Raw genomic sequence first — 12,939 nt, 5'->3', positions numbered from 1 at the left:
CCTGACCTCACGTGATTCACCCACCTTGGCCCCCCAAAGTGCTGGGATGACAGGCATCAGCCACTGCGCCCTGGCAGTGTGGAGCTTTTCATTACAGCAGCTGCCTCTTTGTCAACCCTGAAGCGATGCCTTGAGGTTGGACAAGGTGGCGTATTATAGATCAGAGATCCTCAACTGGGGCCATTTTTCTCCCCAGAGAACATTTGGAAATGTGTGGAAACATTTTCGATCATCTGACGTGTGGGGAGAAGTTCTACTGACATCAGTGAGTAGAGACCAGAGGGGCCACTAAACTTTCTACAACACCCAGGACCGCCCCCGACAGCAAAGAGTTATTTGATCCCAAATGTTAACAGCACAAAGGTTGAGGAACCTTGATCTAGATCCACAGCACAGAATAAGGACATAGATTTTTCACACGTTAAGGATGAGAGAGCTCACACCTGTAATCTCAGCAACTCAGGAGGCTGAGGCAGGAGGATCACTTGGACCCAGGAGTTCAAGGTTACAGTGAACTATCATTGCACCACTGAACTCCAGCCTGGGTGACAGATCAATATTTTGTCTCTTAAAAAAAAAAAAAAAAAAAAAAGATGAGAAAGAGAGGGAAAGAGAGAAGAGTGAGAAAGAGGAAAGGAGAGAAAGAAAGAGAGAGGGGAAAGAAAGAGAGAGAAAGTTTTGGAGTCAAAAAGACTTAGAAATCTCCAGTTCTTCTACTTCCTGTGAAATCTTGGCAAGCTGGGTATTCTCTGTCTCTGGATCTCACATTTTGCCTCTGTGAAGCAGGGGTGGTCATACATGCCTGAAGGAGATGATGTGAAGATGAGGGTGAGGGATGTTGCCTACAACGCCCCTAGAATGGGTGAGAGCCTGGGAGCGCTGAGCTTCCCCTTCATCTCTTACTGCCTGCCCTCATTGTCTCCCCCCAGCTCCCTGGGATCTGCACGTCACTTCCTGAGATTCCACCAGGAGGCTACTCCTTGGGTTAAGGCATATTGTTCAGACTGGGGCACTTTAGGGGGCATAAATAATAATTATGCCTGGACAATGGACATAACATCCAGGGTGTGGGGCACCCATACATGGCAGTAGGCCTCAGGAGGTAGGTCCCTGCAGTCTCATTGGGAGTAGGGCACAGGGTTGAAAAGACTGAACAAACTTTGTTATCAGATCCTTTGTCCCCCACCCTGGCCTGGAGCAATCATTCTGGCCTCTTCCCACTTCCCCAAAAGCCCAGTATAACGGCTGCTTCTTAGCATCGAAGCCAGAGGCACTGAGAGTGGAGGTCTCAGACTCTTGAAAGGTGAGTTCTCTTCTGACTGCCCAGGCAGGACCAATTTAGGCCCTGGGAAGAAGCAGCACCCCATAAGGCAAACACCTAGGAGGCCTGTCCTTAGGAACATCATGGCTAAGCAGACCTGCCCCTGCAGGGGCAGGAGTCTGGGCTGAGGGTGATACCGGAGAGCAGCAATGGAGACTGGAAGACAAAGGAGCTTTTGTACCCGAGTTACCCCTCCTGCCATTCCTGTTCTAGATTCTCCAGCTCAGGGTCTCTTCATAGCAAGAGGAGAAAGCAATCTAGTTTGCTCTTTAATCAAACAATTAAACATTTTCTCTGTACTATGTGCCAGGGGATATACTAGACACACAAAGACAGCCCCAAGAAGGAAGGCGGAGTAGTGTCCTCGCTAAAAGACAGTAGATATGAAATGCCTCCTGCTCCTGCCCGTTCTCCTGCTGGGAACAGTTTCTGCTCTTCATCTGGGTAAGTCTCTTCCTGCCCTTCTCATCCATCTTTCTCTTTTTTCCTTTTTCCTACACTCCCCTCCCCCTGCTTTTATTTGCATGCATGGGGCCAGGACCACAGCCTTCCCTCTTTAGCTGATACAGCTCATCTCTGACAAGATATTAAGATATTACCTGGACTCAGAACTATAACCTGAACTTTTTCTTTCTTTCTTTCTCTCTCTCTCTCTCTCTCTCTCTCTCTCTCTCTCTCTCTGTCTCTCTCTCTCTCTCTCTCTCTCTCTCTCTCTCTCTCTCTTTCTTTTTGAGATGAAGTCTCGCTCTGTTGCCCAGGCTGAAGTGCAGTGGTATGATCTCAGCTCACTGCAACCTTGCCTGTTGGGTTAAAGTGATTCTTCTGCCTCAGCCTCCCAAGTAGCTGGGACCACAGGCACACACCACCATGCCTAGCTAATTTCTGTATTTTTAGTATAGATGGGCTTTCACCATATTGGCTAGGTTGGTCTCGAACTCCTGGCCTCGTGATTCCCCTGCCCCGGCCTCCCAGAATGCTGAGATTACAAGCGTGAGCTGCCATGCCCAGCCAACTCCAACCTGAACTTTCAGAAGGAAAAACCACCCACCTGTTGGCTGGTGACTGCTCCAGGGTTCTCACATGTGCTTTCTGCTACCTTCAAAACACACACTTATGGTGTCAGCCAGAAGTCAGGTTCTTGTCCATTTGTGGGTGTGACGGGAGAGATCTCTCCTTACCTAACACCAGGGAAATCCTCCAGTCTTGGCTTCAGGTGGGGTTCCTAGGAAAGCTTGGGTGCTGGAACTGTCCACGGTGCTGGAATAAGGAAGCTCTTGACCTGATGGCAGGTTACCTCTTCTTCCCAGAGAATGATGTCCCCCATCTGGAGAGCCTAGAGACAGAGGCATACCTAGGCCAGGATCTGGATAGTTCGGGGGAACAGGAGACAGAGTTGGTTTTGACCAAGGAGGTGATTCAGGCAGAGGGAGAGGAGGTCAAGGTTTCTACCTGCCAAGATGCCTTTGAGGAGGAGGAAGCCATGGAGTCGGACTCAGCTGCCTTAGACAAGGACTTTCAGTGCCCCAGGGAAGAAGACACAGTTGAAGTGCAGGGAAGTCCAAGGTGCAAGACCTGCCGCTTCCTGTTGGTGCGGACTCCTACAACGTTTTCAAGAGCTGAGGTAAGTAGTAGAGAGGGTAGGTACTACGGAGGACCTGGGGGGGAAGAGAGTACATTCAATCTTCTGTTCCCAATTCCTTTAGGCTAATGGTTCTCAAAGCCTCACATGCATCAGAATCACCTGGAGGTATTGTTAAAACACACATTTCTGGGCCTCAGCCACACAACTCATTTAGGAGGGCTGGGGTGAAGCCTGAGAATTTGCATTTGCAACAAATTCCCAGGTGATGATGATATTGTTGGTCTCGGGAGAACTACTGATTTTAAAAAAGGCTTTGGTGTTAGATACACCTGTGTTAAATTCTGGCTCTGCCTCTTATTGGCTGTGTTACCTGGGCAAGTCAGTCGCTTTGCCTCTGAGCTTTAAGTACCTTCATTTGTAAAGTGAAGATATATAGCACCAACTTCTTAGAGTTGCAGTGAGAATTAAATGAGCTAATACATGGAAAGTGTTTGGAAAAGTCACTGGGTCATAATAAACACTTAGTAAATGGTGGTTATCATTGTTATGAGTATTATTATAATTTCCTGCAGGATTGGCCTGACAGCTAATTAAGGAGCAAAAGATAGGATTAAGGGAACAATTAACTTGAAAAGGGATGCTGGGCTCTTACCTGGCGACTCAGAAACTTGAAATAAATGAGAGGGAATTCTCTACTCTGTTTCTGTCTGCAGAACGTCTGCAAGAGATGCTACGGAGGCCACCTTGTCTCCATCCACAACTTCAACTTCAACTATCGCATTCAGCGCTATACTAGCTCAGCCAACCAGGGCCAGGTCTGGATTGGAGGCATTCTCAGGGGCTGGGTAAGTAAGGGGCCAACTCTTGGGTGTAGTACGTTCTTTCTGATTGTGTTAAGGTAGCACCTGCTGTTGCCAAGCCTCAGGCCAGCAGCTCAGGTGCCCTTAATGTGACAGGCAAATGATGTGCTAGAGGTGGCTTGTACTGGCTCAGGAGAACTAATGGTGGACATCTTTTCCCAACTCCATGCTCAGTGGCTACATGCTCGCAGCTTGAAGTCAGCCATGGTGGGAGTATTTACACAAAGGAAATTGGCCATTGCTACACATCAGGGCTCCCTTCTACTCCCCATCCTCCCACCCACCCCAAGAACTGGCTTATAAACACTTACCAGCATACTACTGGAGTCACAAGACAGATTTCAGGCCCAGCTTTGGGGCCCAGCTAGTCACTTAGAAAGCTAGCTAAATAGGTTTCTTGGAGTCTTGGTTTCTTCATCTCTAAAATGGGGACCTTCGTCTCTCAGGGTGGCTCTGGAATTGTGGGTGAATAAGTTGCATTATATGTGGTACTCAAAACGTGGTCTGTGGATCAGCAGTGTCACGGTCACCTGGGAGCTTGTTAGGAATGCAGAATCTTGGACCCCTCAGCAGACCTCTAGAATCAGAACCTGCATTTTAGCAAGATCCCCAGGAAATAATGTATACCCAGTAAAGTTTGGGAAGCTGGCTCTGTGTGATGGCTGAGAGAGATGGTTGCTCCTCCCCTGCCATTGCCTGCAAACTCTAAGAAATGGGTCTCTAGGGTGTCTGGCTCCTGGTCTGGTAGGCAGTGAGAGAAGTCAAGAGGGGGTGTTCTGTGAGGTCCTGATCTGAACCTCTGTCTGCTGACCTAGCCTGTCACTTCTCTAGTTCCTGTGGAAGCGGTTTTGCTGGACTGATGGGAGCCACTGGAATTTTGCATACTGGTCCCCAGGGCAACCTAAGCTCGGGATTGGCTGCTGTGTGGCCCTCTGTACCAAAGGTGAGGGGGAAGGACACCAGGGCAGGGAGAAGGGGCGGTAAAGTGGATTTTTAATACTACCACTTTGAGCTGTCTGAACACACCTCCCCAAACTGACACCCTCCCACTGACTGGAGAACCCAAGTCTTGTCTGTGAGGAGGGCCGAGACAGAGGGAAAGCTTCAAAGCAAAACCAAGTGACAGAAGTTCCGGGGAGGGGGCGGGGTAGGCTGGATGGTATGTGTGTGGGGAAATCCTTTGCCTCCTTTGCTATGAGGGCAATAAATTCGAGCCACAGACGTGACCAATGAGAGTAGCAGAAGTGGATATAAGGTGTGGATGAGAGAAAAGAAAGGATGGAGGAATTAGGGATGGTGGAGAGAAAAGATGCCCTCCTCCAAGAGCAGATGTAGGCAGCAGCATGGGTGCCAGGTGTGAGGGGGTTTAGTACAGTGGCTAAGCCCACATATGCTGGAGCAAGACCCTGCAGTTCACATCCCAGTGCTGCCATGTGCCAACCGAGATACAGGCACGTTGTTTATCTCCACTAAGCCCCTGCTTCCTCATCTGTGAAATGGGGATGATGGCAGCACCCACCTCTTGGAGCCATGGTAAGGACTAAATGCAATCGTCCACCTAAGTCCATCTAAGGCACTGAGCACACAGCCTAGCTCGCGGTGAGAGCTCAGCAAATGTGAGCCAGCAGGGATGTCGGACAAGCACACGGCTGGCAGATGACAACAGCCATCGAGGGGGACATGTGGGTCCCCTGAGGAGGGAAGGGAGGTGAAGCCCAGGCCAGACCCCGCGGGGCAGTGGACTTCATCGTGCGCTCTGCTACTAGGAGGTTATTGGCGACGAGCTCTATGCAAGAAGCAACTGCCCTTCGTCTGCTCCTTCTAAGCCAATGGCGTGGAGACCCTGCCTGCAGCCTCCTGCAGTCGCCCAGCCTCTCCTGCTCATAAATTCAGACTTCCCACAGCACTTCCTGACTCTCGCTTCTTTATTCCTCACTTTGGGGGACTACCCCAGTTTGGGAAAATCCTGGAGCATTCACTCTTTTCGGGAAAGTGAGCAATGGGCGAGTAGGGCGGCTGGTGGGGGCTGGTGGCGGCGCTGGACAGCGAATCGAGGACCAGGGGCGCGGTCTTGAAGGCCTCCCCGGACGTGGGGTAGGGGTGGGGGTGGGGTGGGGGTGGGGGTGCGGGTGGTGGGAGTAGGAGTGGTGGAGGTGATGAGGGGGATATGAGTAGGGGTGGGAGTGGTGGAGGTGAGGAGTTCGGAGTAGGGGTAAGAATTGTGGGCAAGGGGGTGGAAGCTCAGTTGCTGTGGGGTGCTTTGCTGGTCCTCTTGCTTTGTTTGGATTCAGTATGGGGTGCGGGGTGGGCGGTTTTCCAAAAATAAAGGTGATGGGGCTGATTCAAGAGTTGGTATGGAATATGGAGGCCCCACCGAGGGGACACCCCGAGGAGATGGGGGAGAAAGCAGTCTTGTCTTGGGGCAGCCTGTTCCTCTGCCCTGTGCCTTTCTGGCTTCTGATCATGGCCCACATTTCCATTCCAAGCCACGTCTGTGAGTCCCCAGCCTCTTCTCAGGCACGTTCCCCATCCATTCCCAAGAGGGTGGTGGTCCTCCCCTTCCTTCCTGCTGGCCTACCTCTGTAGAGGGGCCACATCTTTAGGAAGGAGCAGCTTCTCCCAGCGGGGCCCTGGGCACAAAAGCCAGGGTGTCTGGTAGTTCCCATTCCCGGTTCTGCAGCCCCAGGCCTCTGTGTCTCTCCGGCTCTCACTTTCTCAGACCCTGGGACATTGAGAGAGATTATCGTTGTTGCTCTTAACTTTGTCACAGACAAGGTACTGGGCGGCACGAAGTGTGCAGAGTTGATGAAGCAGGAAGCTTATCAAGGGGTAGAGAGCCCTGGTTTGTGCGGGGGGGAGAGAGAGACTTCTTGGGAGTGTATTTTTACATGGAGCCCAGGGAGAATACACAAGTATTTCTGTGTGCACACGTACATATGTGCATATGGACAAGTCAATGTTTGTGTACATGTGTGTACCTGCGTATGTATGAATTTATATATGTAAATGTGCATAAATTTGTGACTCAGTATGAATTTGTGTGTTGAATGTACATGTTTATGTATCTCTGTGTATTTATGCCTGTCTGGGTCTGTGTACACCTGTGAATGCATATGTCTGCATAGCAGCCTTATGTTCCTGAATCTCTGTGTATGCATATATGTCTTCCTCTGTGGCTTTGCCCAGTATGTATGTGGGTGGGTCTACATCTCAGTGTGTGTCTGAGTGTACCTGCATACAGGACTATGTTTGTGTGTATGTGTATATCTGTACCAGCATCTGATGGAATGTGGTTTCAGGAGCGAAAAGAAGTTTTCCCTGATGTTCTGTGTTTCTAAGGGTGCTAAAATTGAGGGGACAGGATCAGAAAGCCCTGGGGAAAGTGGGTGATGGAGAAACAGTAGAGATGAGGCCCTTAAACATGGACAGCCCTATGGCAACAGGAGAATTGGCCCTGGCATTGCCAGGGACTTTACCAATGCTGGGTCCCAGGGACTGTATCTACAGGAAAAAACCTGTCCTCAGTAGAGGGGTCTGTCCAACTGCCTTGGATGGAAATTGGGTCAGACAGCTCCTAAACACAGCAAGTCAGATGGTCCTTCTCCCCAAGGACATGGAAGGAGAGCTAACTGGGATTGGGGCCCCACGCAGATCTACACACTACACACTACAATAAGCCCCCTTTTTAAAAAAATAACTTTTAGGTTCATGGGTACATGTGCAAGTTTGTTACATAGGTGAACTCATGTCATGGGGGTTTCTCGTTCAGATTATTTCCTCACCCAGGTACTAAGCCTACTACCCAATATTTTTCTGCTTCTCTCCCTCCTCCCCCTCCACACTCAAGGAGACCCTTGTCTGTTGTTTCTTTCTTTGTGTTCATGAGTTCTTATCATTTAGCTCCCACTTATAGGTGAAAACATGAGGTATTCGGTTTTCTGTTCCTGCTTTAGTGTGCTAAGGATAATGGTGTCTAGCTCCACCCATGTTCCCACAAAAGACATGATCTTGTTTTTTTTTTTTTTATGGCTGCATAGTATTCCATTGTGTATATGTACCACACTTTCTTTGGCCAATTTGTCACTGATGGGCATTTAGGCTGATTCCATGTCTTTGCTATGGTGAATAATGCCGCAATAAACATTTGTGCCTGTGTCTTCATGGTGGAATGGTTTATGTTCCTCTGGGGATATACCCAGTAATGGGAGTGCTGGGTCCAATGGTCGTTCTGTTTTTAGCTCTCTGAGGAATCACCATACTGCTTTCCACAATGGTTGAACTAATTTACACTCCCACCAATGGAGCTTGTGTACCCTTTCTCGACAACCTCACCAGCATCTGTTATTTTTTGACTTTTTAGTAACAGCCATTCTGACTGGTGAGATGGTATCTCATTATAGTTTTGATTTGCATTTCTCTAATGATCAGTGACACTGAGTATATATATATATATATATATATAGAGAGAGAGAGAGAGAGTATATATATATATAGAGAGAGAGTATATATATATATATATATATATATATATATATATCCTTATATGAATAAGCCCATTCTTTTTTTTCCCATTGGAGAGTCATGCTTTAGGATAAATCCATTCTTGATGCTATGCTTCTAGAGGAACAGTGTTGTCTGGAGGGGTGGGAAGGACAGGTGATCAAGGACATTCTGTGCAAGTGGTCCTGGGACTGGTATTTCAACTGGATGCCAAGCCCCTTGTATCAGCTTCTACTTACCTCCCTGATGGAGAATGGACTTCAGCCAAATCCAATAGCCCAACATCCTGCTAGTCAAAACCAGGGCAGAGTTTGGGAGGGGAGAGAAGAGGGGCTAAGACCCCTCCAGACTGAAGCTTACTTGAGACTGACTGGGGTAGAAAAGATGCTCCTCAAGTCTCCAGCACTATCTACGTTAGGCCTCAACGTTGACCCTTACATATTCATTTCTTTGGTTGATTAAGGCCTTCCAGTGTTGAATAACCCTTGATTAAAAGGGAAGTACTCTTGAGAGAAGAAATTCCCCAGAATGTTATCTATTAATACACTTGGAAGGCTGATTGGCAGCTTGCTGTGAACAAGGTTTTGTGAGAAGGAACACAGAAGGGAAAGACGTGTGGAACTGTCAGTGGAAATGTAGTGTCAGGAATGAGCATGGCTTCCAGACCTCCTTTCCATCTACTGTATATTTCTTTTTCTATCAAATAGGATTAATAACAAACCACAGCAGACTCACCAGGGTGGGTGTGAGGGTCCATGTGATTATATTAGTGATTGTACTTAGTAAACCACAATACAAAAGACAAGGTAGCTGTTTCTATCACTACTGATATTAACCCTACATCTAGTACACAGAAACGGTAACTTAGTTCAGATACGGGGAGGAAAACCTCAGGCTCACACGCTCTCGCTGGCCGGCTTTAGAGGGGCCTGAGGCACCTGCAGGAGGACCACCTCCATCTGGGTGAAAGGGGGGTTCGGGGGAGGGTCCCTTCAGGACACTGCTGCCTCCTTCATCTCCCCATTAGAAAGCATCCCTGTGACCCCAGCCTCCCGAGAGCTGGATTCCCCAGATGTGCCTGGGGGAGTCCCAGGTGGAGAATGTGGTGCTGCCTTCACTGATGTCTCTGCTGGGGAAACAGAGTCTGATCAGATTTCCAGGCATTGCCCAACTCCCAAGGCTGACCCAGGGGAGGTCCTGCCCCAGCGGTTTGCTGAGACACCAGCCACGCTCCTCCCTGTGTGGTTAGCTGACCCCTCGCGCACCATCCAGGGCATGGGGCTGTGGGTTAGGGCAGAGTGAGGGAAGGGGAGATGAGCCTTATGTGGGGAGGGTCTTACCCCTTCTCCCCCTGGGGCGGGGGGTCATTGGGGCAAGGCCTTTGCAAGTAGCCATCGTTTGAGCCTCCTGAACTGCTCCTGAAGCTGTCCCCTCCCCGACTTCCTGCACCTTGTGTTGAGGGCCGCCCTCCACCTACAGTTGAGCCGGCGCTGAGATCTCATGATCATGTCCACCCCAACTCTACCAGACGCAGATTTACCATGAAGCTACTGAAACATTCTTCTGGCTCATTCACTTGCATGAACCCCTTCTACGACCTCATTTTGTATTCCTTCTAAAGAGACGCCCCCAAATTGTATATGCTTAGGCTTCACAAAACCTGGGCCTGCTCCTGAGCCCTGTCCTGGTGCAACTTCTGGGCCTGTCACTGTAAGAGAGGCCAGAACAGGGATAGAGGATGCCCGGGTCAATGCACCCAGCTTCCTGCTCCGGCCTCCTTCCCTGAAGGGCAGGACATGTGTGTTCTCTTTTCACCACGGACTGTGGCACTGAACTAGTCATTTTCCTTTCTGGCCTCAGTTTGCTCATCTGTAAGTAAGACAGTTAGATAAGATAGTTTCTAAGGCCCCTTTAGCTTCTAACCTTAAAAGACGGGATACCTTATTAAGACCCTGTGGGGACAGGCCTGGCTGACCCAGCTGACCAGCTCACAAGGCACCAGACCTCACCGGAGCCTTTTTGCCCATGTTGCAGGTGAGGGCTGCCGAATTCCCAGGTCCAGGAATCAAATCCCCAGAGTGAGGGGCCCAGTTGTGTGTGGGTGTGGGGTCCCACAGAAGAACAAGAATGGCCCCTTTCCTGGTTAGGGGAGAGCTGTGGGGTGTGATAAGGAAAAATTCACCCACAGCCATGCCTTCTGCTTCCTTCCAAATCTGGGACCCACCCATCCGGCCACACAACGTTCTCTAACCAGTCTCCCTAAAATGCAGCCTTAGTTGCTGGGAAAGGCATGGGGCTTACTCTTTATGAACCGAATCACGGTCAGGGTGGAGGCGGCTGAAGCAGCAGGGCTGATGGCCCCCAGGAGTTCTTTCTTCTCTCATGGGCTGTGGGCAGTGGAGTTAGTCAGCTGGAGGTTCAAATCCAAGCTCTCTCACTTCCTGGCTATCTAGCCTGGGGCAAATGACTCAGTCTCTCTGAGCCTCGGTTTATCTTCAAAACAAGGGAAACTAGTATCTACCTCATAGGATTATTCTAAGGATTAAATGAGATAATGTGTGTGAAAGTGCCTGGCACTTGGTAGGCCCTTGTGGCCATCTGTCCTACATTATCATCTCTACTCTTCGGGAAAGGGACTGCTCAGGTGCTACTGCCCCAGGGGTTCTAGGAAGCAGACGGGGCCAAGCAAGGAGTGAGGGTGACAGTGGAGTCTCAGCAGGGGCACTGCCTGTCTGCCGGAGCAGTGGGAGGGCTGGACACCTGGTCCCAGCTGTGCTCATGGATTGAGCAGCAGAAATGAGAGCCCCTCTTCCCTTCCATGCCCCCGTGCTCAGGCGGGGTCCCCTGCTGGAAGGCCTGGAGCCCAGGGGTGAGGGTGGGGCCCTGGAAAGAGGCCCTAGTGGCCTATAGAGAAGGCCCCCGAATCGGTGGACTGTTTCTCGGCTGTGGTCTGGTCGCTGGGGTACACTGGGTTGGTCAAAGTGGCGATTTTCAATGTTGTCTCATTCACCTGCAGGCAGAAGAGCTGGCGCTGTCCAGTTCTGACTATGGGCAGCGTCCTCTTATGTGACCCCATTTGATAGACTCAGCAGTGGGCGCCCATGATCTGGTCATAGGGGAGCTAGGATGCCTGTGTGATCCCAAAGCTCCTCCCATGTACCCTGAGGGCAAATGAAAACCCAATTCATCCCATGCATCCCATAGTTCTGCCCCAGAAAATGGAGAGGGGAGGTGATGGGGTCGGGACCTTGACAGAGATGACCCACAGAACCTCCAAGATTCTCGGCAGAATCCACTCTTGGCCAAGCCTTCCCTTGTCTGCACCCCAAATATTCTTTCAGGCCCGGTGAACTCCACTTCAGGAGGCCCCAGAAGGGAAGCCAGTGAGGGTACCTGCCCCTGCCTGTCCTGCCCGCTCTCCCTTTCATCCAAGGGCCCCCCGCCCCCGACTCACCTCCTCGAATTTCTTGGCCTTGTACTGGTCGGCCCCCTTGAGGAAGTTGAGCAGGATGATGTCACAGAGAACAGTCCCCTGGAGGAGGAGAGGCAGGTGGGGTGGGTGGGAGCAGGGTGGAAGGAAGTGGTGGGCTCGGGAAGCCCTCCCCCACTCCCCTCCCAGCTGCCTAAACAGTGAGTAGAGCATTTCACCCTTGCAACAAACCTATAAGATTGTGCTAGGGTTTGAATGTCCTCATCCAAACTCATGTTGAAACTTAATCCCAATGTGGCAGTATTGACAGATGGGGCCTTTAAGAGGCAATTGGACCCTGTGAGCTCTGCCCTCATGGATGGATTAATCTGTTCATGGATTCATGGATTCATGGATTAATGGGGTATCATAGGAGGGGAACTGGTGGCTTTATAAAAAGAGGAAGAGAGATCCAAGCTAGCACCTTAGCAGACTGCAGGTCAGGGTGGGGACCAGTCCTCCATCTGACTGATATTCCCTCTTAGAAAAATGCCCAGGGATTCTGCAGGATGTTTCAGGGCTGCCTTTCCAGCTCCTAGGGGTAACCCAGACCACAGCTGCACAGAGAGAGGACTGCGTGGGATAGAAGGGGGAAGTCCCTGAAGGCAGGCTGTGTGCCCGCCCTGCCACGTGGGCTCTGTTCCTCATTCAGGCATCTCAGGTCTGCGGAAACCTAGGGCCTCCTCCCGCAGCTACACTGTGAGAAACAGAAACTCTGTAACAGGTGGAACCTCCTGAAAATGGGAAGGCTGCTTCCGGAGGTAATGAGTGCTCCATGACTGGAGATGTTCCAGCCAGGGCCGACGCAGCAGGGTGGTGGCCAAGGAGACAGAAGCACCTGGCAAAAGGCGGAGGTGGGGGGTGCTTTATATTCCAGGAAGAGGCAGAGCTGTCCCTGTCACTTCTCTGCCTGCTGGTGCCAATCTGGGCCCCACTCTGACTGGCCCGTCAGAGCCTGGAGGGGCTGAACTCACCACTCCCACAGAAGTAAAGGCTGCCACGGAGCTGATGATCGTGGGTATGATGTTGAACTTGCCGGCCTGTGTGCACAAAGACCAAGGCTAGTGGGCAGAGGGCCCGTGGGATGGGGGTGAGGCCTGAGGCTGCACTTGGGGCCAGAAGGGTGCTTGGTGGATCAGCAGGTCCCTCCCCTTCACCGCACAGGTGAAGAGATGGGAGAGCGATCCGCTGAGGGTGTCCAAGCTGG

The 12,939-nt window shown here is 50.8% G+C and overlaps 2 protein-coding genes across 3 annotated transcripts in view; one reads left to right on the top strand and one right to left on the bottom strand.

Annotated features, from left to right (window-relative positions):
* Positions 1 to 1,196: 1,196 nt before the first annotated feature.
* PRG3 (proteoglycan 3, pro eosinophil major basic protein 2) lies at positions 1,197 to 5,669 on the top strand. Of its 2 annotated transcripts, none has more exons than XM_003920108.3 (6): positions 1,197 to 1,303; positions 1,632 to 1,765; positions 2,629 to 2,942; positions 3,617 to 3,748; positions 4,595 to 4,706; positions 5,530 to 5,669. In XM_003920108.3, the coding sequence occupies exons 2-6, from the start codon at positions 1,705 to 1,707 to the stop codon at positions 5,586 to 5,588; spliced, it is 678 nt and encodes a 225-aa protein (XP_003920157.3). In that variant the 5' UTR covers positions 1,197 to 1,303; positions 1,632 to 1,704; the 3' UTR covers positions 5,589 to 5,669. The 2 variants fall into 2 exon arrangements, with proteins under 2 accessions (XP_003920157.3, XP_074257579.1); XM_074401478.1 differs by having other exon boundaries at positions 2,611 to 2,942.
* A 4,892-nt stretch (positions 5,670 to 10,561) lies between these two features.
* Positions 10,562 to 12,939, bottom strand: part of P2RX3 (purinergic receptor P2X 3) — a 34,899-nt gene continuing 32,521 nt past the window's right edge. The window contains exons 11-13 of the mRNA XM_003920107.4: positions 12,707 to 12,772; positions 11,718 to 11,795; positions 10,562 to 11,273 (exon numbers count right to left, since the gene is read on the bottom strand). Coding sequence (XP_003920156.1) covers positions 11,160 to 11,273; positions 11,718 to 11,795; positions 12,707 to 12,772 — 258 coding nt within the window. The 3' untranslated portion in view covers positions 10,562 to 11,159. The remainder of the gene's footprint in view (positions 11,274 to 11,717; positions 11,796 to 12,706; positions 12,773 to 12,939) is intronic.

This window comes from Saimiri boliviensis, chromosome 6 (genome assembly GCF_048565385.1).
Source record: "Saimiri boliviensis isolate mSaiBol1 chromosome 6, mSaiBol1.pri, whole genome shotgun sequence".
NCBI classification, from domain to species: Eukaryota; Metazoa; Chordata; class Mammalia; order Primates; family Cebidae; genus Saimiri; species Saimiri boliviensis.
Note: the sequence above shows the minus strand (reverse complement) of the source record. Positions and strands in the feature narration are given on the sequence as shown.

Bases quoted from the DNA above. Each gene is read 5' to 3' on its own strand.
- PRG3 (XM_074401478.1), top strand. From the start codon at position 1,705: ATGAAATGCCTCCTGCTCCTGCCCGTTCTCCTGCTGGGAACAGTTTCT. The intron at 1,766-2,610 runs GTAAGTCTCTTC...ACCTGATGGCAG, and splicing joins AGTTTCTGCTCTTCATCTGG to GTTACCTCTTCTTCCCAGAG. The intron at 2,943-3,616 runs GTAAGTAGTAGA...TTCTGTCTGCAG, and splicing joins CAACGTTTTCAAGAGCTGAG to AACGTCTGCAAGAGATGCTA.